The 12,225-nt window shown below is 39.3% G+C and overlaps 1 protein-coding gene across 1 annotated transcript in view; it reads left to right on the top strand.

Moving 5' to 3' along the window:
• The window catches only part of LOC135467268 (MAM and LDL-receptor class A domain-containing protein 2-like), a 147,268-nt gene that overhangs the window by 72,715 nt on the left and 62,328 nt on the right, over positions 1–12,225 (top strand). The window contains 15 exon segments of the mRNA XM_064745034.1: positions 438–522; positions 751–834; positions 1,556–1,699; positions 2,193–2,449; positions 3,312–3,405; positions 4,127–4,273; positions 4,833–5,177; positions 5,781–5,921; positions 6,534–6,793; positions 7,401–7,485; positions 8,388–8,477; positions 9,698–9,841; positions 10,878–11,140; positions 11,421–11,511; positions 11,758–12,191. Coding sequence (XP_064601104.1) covers positions 438–522; positions 751–834; positions 1,556–1,699; positions 2,193–2,449; positions 3,312–3,405; positions 4,127–4,273; positions 4,833–5,177; positions 5,781–5,921; positions 6,534–6,793; positions 7,401–7,485; positions 8,388–8,477; positions 9,698–9,841; positions 10,878–11,140; positions 11,421–11,511; positions 11,758–12,191 — 2,664 coding nt within the window.

Raw genomic sequence — 12,225 nt, forward strand, 5'->3', positions numbered from 1 at the left:
CTATGTACTCTGGATGATGGCCCTTTCTGGCTCGGCTCTTTGTCCCGGGGATGAAGGCCCTTTCTGACTCGGCTCTTTGTACCAGGGATGATGGCTCTCTCTAGCTCAGCTCTTGTACCGGGGATGATGGCCCTTTGTGGCACGGCTCTTTGTACAGGGCCTTATGGCCCTTTCTGGCCCAGCTCTTTCTACTGTCATGGGTCAGTCACTTTGCACTTGCTCAGTGAGCGTTTGTTCAAATGCAGCGTCTGCTGGTATGGCTTGTGCTTTAAATCAGGGGGGTTGTCCTGATAAAGTGAAATGGTTCTTGGGGTTGTGTCCACACGTACCATATGAGTTCACTATTTCTGAGTAGGTGTAAAATGAATGAAGAATTATGATTCTAAGGCATAGATTTAAAAAGTTTTCTTTATTTTGGTTCTATATTTGATTTTTAGGTGATATTTGAGGCTGAGAGAGGACAAGGAGAGAAAAGTGACATCGCTGTTGATGACATCGCCTTTACAGACAGCTACTGCACTTGTATGTTTTCTTGTCGTACTGCATTTTGATTTGATTGTAGGCAATCTCTGAAGTAACAAGTATCTTTCATGCATAATTGAATTTTTGTTTTTCATATTTTTTTCTTAAATGCAAATTCATCTGTGTCTTGTGGTATCGGCATGAACATGTATCAGTAATGACTGAGCCTCATGGCATTTTTTATAATTTATTAAATAAAAAATTAAATACCCAGTCTTGCTTCTACAGTGTATCCCAATGATGCCAACCCGGACACTCTGCCACCGTTTTTCAGCACACAGACACTCTTCTCCCCAACAACACTTCCTCCAGGTAATCAGTGGTTGATACATTCATGACATTTGCTCAAGATTTAACATGATTTAGTGTTAAGTGGGAAGCTTTCCCCTGGGCTCTGCCCTGTTTTCCTCCCACCATAATGCTGGCCGCCATTGTATAAGTGAGGACCTCATAAAACACCAATCAGAGAAATGAAATACTAAAAGCATTGGATGTTATCCCATACGGTTGTATGTTATAAGTGATCAGGCAAAATTTTAGCATTTCTGTTAACCAGTCAGTATCTCAGTTATGCCTAACGCTTCAGAATTAGAAATCTGTTCTTTGACACTTTGTGTGAAGGATAAGGGGATTGGTAAAGTACTTGTGATGGTGCGGCACATGTTAATTTGTCAGGTGTCTTGTCAGTATGGATGAAGCCCAATATCCTGTAGTCCCACCATCCCTTCACACGATAATGTAAATTCCCATTCTGTTCTCAGTGAAGGCAGTGGTGATACAAAGTGATCACAGAAATATTAACATATTATGTAACCAATATGTGGGATATTGTCACAGGTGATGTACAATAGTGGTACTTTGCATAAACTTAAGACACTGTCAGTTATATAAATATTTCCAGTTATTCTGGGTGAATATCTGCATTTGATAAGAGACATGTATATAGTTCAATTTCTTGGTTGAATTAATGTCCTGAATAACTTTTGTTAGGAACATTATTTCATTTGCTTTCTCATATCATTCCATTTCACAGTACCTTCCCAGTATGACTGTAACTTTGACAAAGGACTATGCTCCTGGTATCAACAGACCACTGACAACTTTGATTGGATACTTACCAACACCTCCACGGTTAACCAGAATGGTGGGCCAGCCAGTGACCACACAACAGGATCAGGTATGTCGCCACAAGTGGCTTCAATTGGACTCCATTGCATTTTTAGATAAAATTGTGGTGGTGTTCATTCAAAAGCAATTATTTAAAAAAAAAAAAAAAAAAAAAAAGAGTAGAAGAATTAAGTGAACACAGCTGTGAATTGTTTTCAGATTGGTCCTTTGTGTATATCTCTTTCAGTTAGTGCGGTGTAAGTACAAATGTGCACAACATGTTTTAATGAATGCTTTCTCCAGGGGCTTGCTTTCATATTAATATGGATATGTATGATTGATTTTCATGTATAAAGTTTGCGATGATTTTTTTTTTTGTATACAGTACGTTTAGATTACTTTAGATAACAGTCAACTTACAAATGTCATTGAAAGCATTATATAATGTACATATATACATCTGTAGAAACAAATGCAAAGCTTGCGTGACTGACTTTGCTCACTCTTGAATTGTATCTGATATCAACTGCTAGTATTAACCTGAAGCTGAATTTGGTTTACAGGGTTCTATGTATACATCAATGCCCTAGCTCCGAGGGTTCCAAATGACACGGCTCGACTTGTGTCCGCAAACATCACAGCTAACACAGGCGCTTGTCTGCGCTTCTGGTACCACATGTATGGCGCCCATGTCAACACTCTCAATGTCTATGTCGTGACGTCCGCAGGAATGGGTGCACCAGTCTGGGAGAGAACAGGGACACAGGGCAACGTGTGGAAGCAAGCTGAGGTTAACATACAGTCACTTCAGCAGTTCCAGGTAGGGGAGTAGTCGCCAGATAACCAACAAATTCTTGTTATAGATAGGGGAAGTTTATTGTTTGGTAACAACAGTTGAAGTTATCCATTCTTGTCAGATATTTGTATTGGGGTTTTGTTTTTTACGGGGATGGGCTTAGGGGTTGGACACTCACTCACGCTGAAGACATTTTAGACCATTGATGCATAAAAGACTTACAAACGGATACAAATGACAGAACAATGCTCAAAATATTTTGTCACATGATCATTAGAAGACTGGATAGATATCACACGCCAAGGTTAACACATCAGCATCTCACAACATTATTAATTTAGTTCCATTTTCGGCGAAAGGTGGACGAGGTTAAAAATTTTTAGGTCTCGGACTGTGTCTTTGACCTGAAGTAATAACCTCGTCCACCTTATTGATTATGAAACTGCCGTTAGACACACATAGGCAGTTCCTGGTATACAGGTAGTCATTAGCTAACCAACAAATTAGTCATTTGTGGTTGTGGAGCCATGTGGTTGGCAAGGGGAAGTAACCATGCCTTGATAATTCTAATGCTCTTTAACACAGGCTTTCATGAGTATGTTACCTGAAGTAAAATAAAGCAGTGGAGATCCCTAAGCCTAACATGGTTGAGGCTGTATGGATAATTTCTTGCAATGTTTGTACACCATGCAGATATAATATGTACCAGACTGTGGATGTTGTGTGGTATGGTAGGACAGATCAGTGACTCATAAAGAGTCAAGATAATGTGTGGTGTAGGTCTTCCATAGCATCACTTTAGATCTAGTTAGGCTACACTTTCAACTGGTAATCAATTCATGTATTGATTAATAGGAAATGTTATGAAAGATCTTCTGTTTTGCAGCTCGTTTTTGAAGGAGTAAGGGGAATAACTTGGGAAGGGAGCATTGCTGTGGATGACATTACCTACTCCACTCAACCTTGCCCTTATGCAACAGGTATGTATGATTGTGATAATCCATATGTGTGTCTCAGTTCTTTAAGAATTTTTTCTTTGCTGTGAATTGTACATGTATGTGTATTGGCAAATCAGTTTTTGCACACGTTCTTGTTTGTATGTTTTATTTCTGACTACAAGATTTATTTATTATGTTTTGCTTTGCTTCTTGTTTTATTTAGTCTTCTGTGAACACTTTGCTATACAACCAGTCATGGCTGTGTGGCTTGATATTCATTCGCTAGATTAACAGAAATGTGGGTTCAATTTTTGGACAGAGAATTTTCAGCAGAGAATTTTCAAGAATTCCCTGCTTTACCCATTCCCGTTATTGCTCTCCGGGCCTTGTTTGGGATAACCATACACAGTACTTTATTGTGTAGTCTCTCATGAAGTTCACTGTATCTTACACTATAGGACCTTAAATTTCGTCAACAAAAGTGAATTTTTAGAGACAAATAAATGTCACCAAATATTATTTTCTCTGCTGAAACTTACAATTTTCCAGTAGAAAATCATCCCATGTTCCCAGCAAACCTAAAAGACTTTTCTTAAATCAATAGAACTCTCAGAATCGGGGGAAAAATGGGCAAGTTAGTCATAGACGAAATTTATAGTGATTGAGCATATTTATTGGTCTCGAGCATTTTAAATCTGTTGGTCTCTGGCATTTTAATTCATCAGCTTCTACTACAACTGTGTTATTGGGTTATTTCCAACAGCCCAGAACTGTGACTTTGAGGACAGTAAGCTGTGTGGGTTTATCCAGGACAAAGGAGACGATAAGTTTGACTGGAGCTGGGCGAGCGGGGGAACAATCTCGTCGGGCACAGGGCCTCCCAGTGACCACACCTACGGATCTAAAACAGGTCATAATAGACTAACATAACTCTTATCTGTGTAGAGCAGCCTTTGTCAAACAAGAAACCAATTGCCTAGAAACAGTGGTGACGATAAAGGTGTTCCCTGTATATGGTTCAAGTTTTGTCATAAAGCTGGAAATGACATGACCTATATTTATGCATGTCTTGTTCCCCACTGGATTTTCCTTCAAGAAAGTATGGTGTAGCATTGTAATACTATTGCTAATTGCATATCTGGCCAGCAGTGGTTCTTTGTATTGGTTAGCATCATTAGTATTTGACAGTTGTGTTGTTTTTTTTTTGGTGCCGAGAAGCAGTGGACAATGCTCTTCTGGCTGTTTGTGTAGTTTAACATTCATTGAAGAGCATATATCTTCCACCAATATCTGTCCATCACATATAGGAAAGTTTGTCATTAACTTGCCACAGATCAGTTGTTTATCCTGGAAACTCTAGTTTCCTCCTCCTGTAATACAGACCACCATTGTGTAAGCGAACAAATTTTGAGTATGGCATCATACAACAGTGAAATAAATAAATAAAGTTTTGTAAACTTCACTTGCAGGGCATTACGTGTTCATTGATGTGAGTGACCCACGCGTTGCTGGGGATAACGCCTTCTTGATAAGCCCACTCTTCCCGCCAGCTCTGGGCAAATGTCTGGAGTTTTATTATTACATGTATGGCAGTGATGTTGGGACGCTCAACATATACCAGACAACTCTCACGCAAAACACCAAAATCTGGAGCAAAACTGGAGATCAAGGAAAAGGCTGGTTCCATGCTTTTGCACCAATCAAAAGCCAAGACAATTTCACCATCTCCTTTGAAGGCATTACTGGTAATGGTTTCCGTGGAGACATCGCTATTGATGACTTGAAGATCAAGTCAGAATCCTGTCCAACGAAAGGTTTGTTAATGTCTACTTTGGTGACCAATAAGTGAAAATGCTTCCTCTTAATGGCTGTTGCAAAATTTGTCGCTTAGCATGTAGTTTAATATATCAATGTCCCATATAGTACTTTATTAATAGTTAGAAATAAATATGTAAATGTGGAAACACTATGACTATGTAGAAGGCAATTTAAGATTTCTCTTTTCATACAACATAGCCAAGGAATTTGAATTCAACAAGATGCATTTTTCATGAAATAATAGCATCAAACCAATACAGTATTATTTGTTTCGGGAAACACTATTACACTTTATACTATATAGCATGCAATTTGGGATTACTCTTTTAACATGTTAGACATGCAACACCAACAATACAAGACTGACAGAACATGAAGCTTTCATGAAATATCCAGCATCAAGCCAATACAGTATTAATACCAGTGTGTCCTTTTCAAATCAGACAGCTAATATTTTATGAGTACAAAGTATTTTTTTTTGGGGGGGGGGGGGCAACATTGTCCTGACTTTAGGCACAGTTTTGAGGTTGTTGACATATTATAAACTTTGGTATCTTGTTTTTAATGCTCTGATTCTTTAATGCTGTTGTTTTTCTCAGGAGGCTGTGATTTTGAGCATGGTCTATGTTCCTGGACTAACATTCAGCGAGGGGACAAGTTTGATTGGGTGATATCTCAAGGAACTACCTCCACCCAGTTTACCGGACCATCTTATGACCACACAATTCAAACTGAAAATGGTACTTAAGAATTTCTTAAGGTTGTTTGGGATTTGGTTGATAAATGCTCAACAATGAGATGTTTTGAACTTTGCAGCGGTTATGATAATGATGAAGGAGTTTTGTGTGATGCAGTTTTTTTTAATCCAGCTCTCAGGTTTTACCACGATTAACATTTACAGTATTTGAGATTTTGTCCAGGACTAAATTTCTCATTTTTTTCCCCCTGATTTTCAGTGTTCTGTTGATATTAAGAAGCTGTTTTTAGATTTGGTAGGAAGATATGATGTTATCCTACTGGAAAAATTAAGCACCAAAAAGTAATATTTTATGAACTTAATTTGCCTTAAAAAAATTATCATTTTGAAATGAATTTGGGGGGTAAGTACACCGCAGTAATTACACAGGGTGTGTTTGTGTTCCAGTGTAGGACTACATACTAATGCAGGCTAAAATGTAATATCCAGATGTCTCTCCTCTGGAACTGATATCAGTCATCCTTAGAATTCTTGTTCCTTTTCCTGTGTAGAACACTACTTGCTTATGCAGGCAGACACATTATATGTTTGTGTCTCACTGTCTGATTTTACCTGAGTACTTAATAATACAAAACTTGTTCCTTTCCCTGTTTAGGACATTACCTTCTGATGGAAGCAGACACAGCTAGTAAGTGGGGTTCGACATGTCAGATATCCAGCCAGATGTTTCCAGCAACTTCCAGTGGCTGTTTCCGATTCTGGTTCTACATGTATGGCTCTGGCGTGGGAACTTTACGGGTGCTCCTTATGATCCCTGGAGCCAGGTATTCTATCCTGTGGACCCTGAGAGGTGACCAAGGTGACCAGTGGTTGTATGCACAGACCCCTATTGACAGCAAGGGAAAGAGCTTTATTGTGAGCACTCAGCTGATGTTCATGATGTTTTTGTCTATTATTGTTCATGTTTCCTTTAGTCATTTGTATGTTTCATATGGAAATTGTTACATTTTAAAGAGTTTTTCAATAAAAAATTGATATTTGCTAATGAAATCAAAGTTGCCCTTTGTACCTAAAATAGCTCATGTTTTCACTTTTCAAAATATTTCAGACCCGTAACTGTCGTATTTATAGCATTAAAATGATTTTAAATTTTTAAAAAGTTATAAGACATCCTACATTATAAATTTTACGGATAACATATGTACATACAAGTTTGTGGCTGATATTTTCTGTAATTATTTGGGCTGTTCTAAAATAAGAGCAGAAATTTTATTGGATTTGCGCTGATTGATTTTGTGCCCAAAACTTTTTCTTTGGGCATTTTTTCTAATGCAAAATATTTCAGTAATAGTACGAGAAAAAGAAATGATAAAATAAGCGGGCTATTTTTTTAAAATGATTGGGGAAGGTGTATTAAACTGTAAAGAAAAGACTTTAGAAATAATCATTCTACCCATGGTAATATTCGCCAATCAGATAACTGTGGAATCATGGTATTAAACCCTGTACCTGTGTATTACAGATCACCATGGAGGGACGGCGCGGAAGTTCTACAGTAGGGGACATCGCTATAGATGATTTGTCCTTTACTAACGACATCTGTGGAGGTGAGATTCGTCACTTTTAGTCCTCAGATTTGAATGAATGTTGTTGAGTTAGTTTCAGACATTTGATACATTTGAGAGAGCGGGCATGGCCAAAAAGTTAAATATGCTTGTTATGACACACAGGGTACAGGTTCAATCCTGCACAATCTAATCTTCATTAAAGATGGCTTGTCTTACACCAACATGGAAAGTGTATATCTGTGGAAAACTTCATCAGTAACGTGCCAAAGGTATGAGGTTTTCCCCATGCACATTTGTCTCTGGGAACTTGTCAAAAAACAAATAGAGAGCTTGACTGATTTATTTGCATATATGTCACCTTACTTATCTCTCTATTAGTAGTCATAATGGGGAAGTATCACAAGTCAGGTAGATTGGATTTTAAAACCAGTGAAGTAGGTCAACTGTACACAAGCAGATGCATCAGACTACATGTACACTGTGTACCTGTTCTGACCTGAATCCTCTACATGGGTTTATCATCTGTACCACATTGTGCCATCACTGTCTATCTCCACTGTTACACACTGGGTTATCTGGCGGCCTAATGATGATAACAGTTGTCTGATGGTCACTCTGATGACTTTTATCTAGATCTTTATCATTAAGATGTCTTACTTGTTTAGCCTTTTCAGATGATGTTGAATTCCCAGAAATACTTTTCATTATTGAAAATTTGTTTTTTGTTTGTTTGAAATACAGTTGAATGATGTAATAAATAAGCAGAAAGTGCCTCATTTTGATATGTTTCTGTTGTGATTATGAGAGCCTCACTGGAAAAGCAAGCCACTTGTCCTTGACCTATAGGGTTTCAGGTTCAAATCCAGCTCCTGAGTATCTAGTGGCTGGTTTGAATTCCATCACATCTGCGATTTACCTTTGATGATGATTCTCTCTTGTAGTCCAACCCCAGAAGGCCCGCCCAGGGTTTAGACCCTCCACCTCCACCATACCCACCACAACCACCCCCAGGGTAACAGAGGTGACCCCAGGTGAGTAGCAGATAAAGTACACGTTCTGAAAGTACCTTAATTGACGTAAAATTTCATCCACAAAAGCTCATGTTTAGAGGCAAATAAATGTCACAACATATTATTTTCTCTCTTAAAACTTACAATTTTCCAGTAGAATATCATGTCATGTTCCAAGCAAACTGGAAAACACCTTTCTAAAACCAATAGACATCTCAGAATCATGAAGAATTGGGAAGTTTTTCATTGACGAAATTTCAAATGTGATTTTTTTGTTGTGGCAACCCATTAGACAACTAGGCCAGTACTGGGCTGGCTAAACGTACGTGTATGTGGCTACTGGGGAATGCATCAAACTTTATCACTACTTTGAGAAATGACATATCCGTTGTTTTAAATCTCTGGGAGACTATCCAGCAACATGTGGATAGTCGTGGATTTCCACTGCTGTTCACCATATACGTTAAATATTCTTGAGTACGCTGTAAAAAAACGATCTAATAAATATTGCTTTAAAACTTGATCTTGACATATTAAACTGCTGATGAATTTGGATAATCTGAATGTTGTTTCTCTAAAAAGTTTTATGTAATGCCCATCTGGATAATTTTACCTGAGCTGCTCTAAAGGATTGTAAAGCATGTATGATCTTAACGAGTATGTCTGAAGCTCCCAATGCAGGTCTAGATTACAGGTATTAATGTAGAGGTCATATCAGCTTGTCCACTTCAGGGCATAACTTAAGATTGCAGCTTCGTAATCTTTTATCAATTTAAGAGGATGGTCTCAAGTTCACCTGTAAGCTGTCAACATGTTAGACATTGGGGTGTTGATCCTTGTGCTCTATGTGTGCACAGTTTGTGTACTTTCTGTGGAGTATGGGGGTAATAAGGGAGGGCGTGCAGGCACCCCCGTGCTGTCCTCTGCCCTGGGGTACAGGGCCAGCACTGAGGCTGGACAGGGGTGGGTTACCACCGCATCGACCACTGTTAACATCATCACCACTTATGGTAATACTGCATGTACTCTCATAGACCATAATATCACTTAGGGGACATTTACCTTAATTGCTTTTTGACAGGTTTTCTCAGTAAAAGGTAGAAATATGCCTGTATTTATTGCAATAGAGAGATGGTGAAGATGGAATATAAATGTTTTCTAGCAAAAGTAGCAAAATTTTAAATTAAGTTTAAAATGAAATTTTTTCAGTGTGTATATGATTGTTGTTGTTGATTTTCTAGCACCCACCCAGTATGACTGTAACTTTGAAAGTGGCTTATGCGCCTGGACTCAGGACACTGCGGATGACTTTGACTGGGATAGAACACAAGGCCCCACCAGCAGCAAGTCTACAGGACCTACGAATGACCACACTTATGGAAACAGTAAGGATGACTGTAGCAGGAATAAGCGTCTTCATGTTTGACAGACAGTAAAGATTAACAGGCAGCACTGAAACCTGGGAATTGGGCATGATCAAGTGGTTACAGTGCTTGTCTTTCAGTTGCAAGGTCAAACAAGACAAAGGTTTAATACCATTCTCTTACAGGGAATTTTCAAGTTGCATTTGCCTAAGTTGTTCTTGGGGCCTTACTGGTGGTAAGTGGTCCCTTTGTATGTCACAGTTCTCTTGCCAAAGGACTTTTATTTCCTCCTAGCACTCCAGTTTTCTCCACCCATAATAATACTGGCGGCTGCCGTGTAAATGTAACATTCCGTCAGCAGGTAAAAATAACCGTTAAAAACAAACGGTAGAATGTATGGCAGAAGTATTTTAATTCTTCCAAGCTGAAATCTACATAATATGTATTCTGTATAAGGTCAGCAAGACATTGGCATTGTGCCTAACACTGATCATCAAGGTTTAAACATAATCAACCAGAAAAATAGATCATTGATAGAATTGCTGACAACAAGATAATGCCGGGTCAGGTTGAATCATACCAAAGACTTTAGAAATGGCACTTGTTGCTGCCTCGTTTGGTGCTCAGCACTGAAGGGTTAGAGCAAGGAAACATGACTGGTTGGCCCAGTGTCAGTATGATGTGACTGGGTGACGTGTCATGACATTTCAGTGGTGGCAGCACTTTGACGGCATGGACTCACCCTGCCACAAGAGGACACAGTATATGTACCAACACCCTAATGATTCCATGTCATAATATTTTTTTATTTATTTGATTGGTGTTTTACGCCGTACTCAAGAATATTTCACTTATATGCGGAAGCCAGCATTATGGTGGGAGGAAACTGGGCAGAGCCCGGTGAAAACCCACAACCATCCGAAGATTGCTGACAGACCTTCCCATGCCATGTCGTAATATGTGGTTGAAGAAATGCTAATTACGACGTAAAACCCCATGCATATATACATACAATGAAATGAAGAATTTTTCTGACTCATGTGTTTGGTGTTTTCAGGTTCTGGCTGGTACATGTTTATCGAGACTTCCCCGCCCCGCTTACCCTATGACAAGGCCCGTCTGATGAGCCAGCTAATCAGTGATGGGGTGACACGCTGCCTAAGCTTCTGGTACCACATGTACGGCGCACACATCAACAAACTTAACGTCTACCTCATGACCTCGGATGGACTGGGTGACCCAGTGTGGACAAAATCTGGCACCCAAGGGGATACTTGGCACAAGGGGTCTCTTACTATACAGTCTAAGGCCACCTACCAAGTGAGTGACGACTGGAACATTTTAAGATTAAGTGTCTGGTGGCTACCACATAATTATGGTCTACAAGTATGTGTTTTTATAGAGAAGGAATTGCGAATAACATGCAGTTTGTGGGCTTCAAGATCACATAATATCATTGAACTAGCGAACAGTATCAGTGTAAAAAGCCATCCAGAAAGTACTGAATTTCATGTTAAGTGCAAGATTAAAGACTCTTTCTGTTTAGTTCATATCTTTCATAACTGATGCATATTAAGTGGTTGTTGTTGTTGTATCGCAGGTTGTATTTGAGGCTATTCGAGGTTTGAGCTTGAATGGTGACATAGGATTAGATGACATCCGGGTTTCTTCAGGACCGTGTTCCTCATCAGGTTTGTGTACCTCCTTTTGCAAAATGTCAATTTAACACAAAAGTATCAAAAATTGTGTGGATACATGTAAAATTAAAGTTGGGTCCTCAATAGCCTAGTGGTTAGTATGCTATAGCAGCAAAGTGACCAAGGAACCTCTCACCACTGTAATCACAGAGAGTTCCACCAAAGGTGACATGATAAAGGTAAAGGATATGATTGTGAGATTTTATGAGATTTATATATATGACTTTGATCTATTTTCAGCAAAAACTGTCATTGATTGTGACTTTGAGTCACAGTCTCTCTGTAACTACAAGGTAGATGATGGGAACATGCCAGGATGGACATGGCAAGCAGGATCCACCCAGACATTCAAAACTGGCCCCAAATATGACCACACTCTCAACTCTAAGGATGGCCACTATGTGTATGTGGCCTCCAGGCTTGCATCAAAAGTGGTGAAGTTCAAATCACATTTAACTAGTCCTTTGGCCACTCATACGTCCGATGCACAATGCTTGCAGTTCTACTACCACATGTATGGGAGAGACATAGGCTGGCTTAACATCTACCTGCTGAATGCCACTCAGACTGTTGCCAATGGTCAGCTGGGAAGTCCACTGTGGTCAAGGGCTTTTGACCAAGGGAACCAGTGGCTGGAAGGCCAGGTCACTCTACACCCTGCACAGAGCTTTAAAGTATGTCCATGGAAGCTGTCTGCTGTCACTATGA

The sequence above is a fragment of the Liolophura sinensis genome, chromosome 6 (assembly GCF_032854445.1).
Source record: "Liolophura sinensis isolate JHLJ2023 chromosome 6, CUHK_Ljap_v2, whole genome shotgun sequence".
Classification (NCBI taxonomy): Eukaryota; Metazoa; Mollusca; class Polyplacophora; order Chitonida; family Chitonidae; genus Liolophura; species Liolophura sinensis.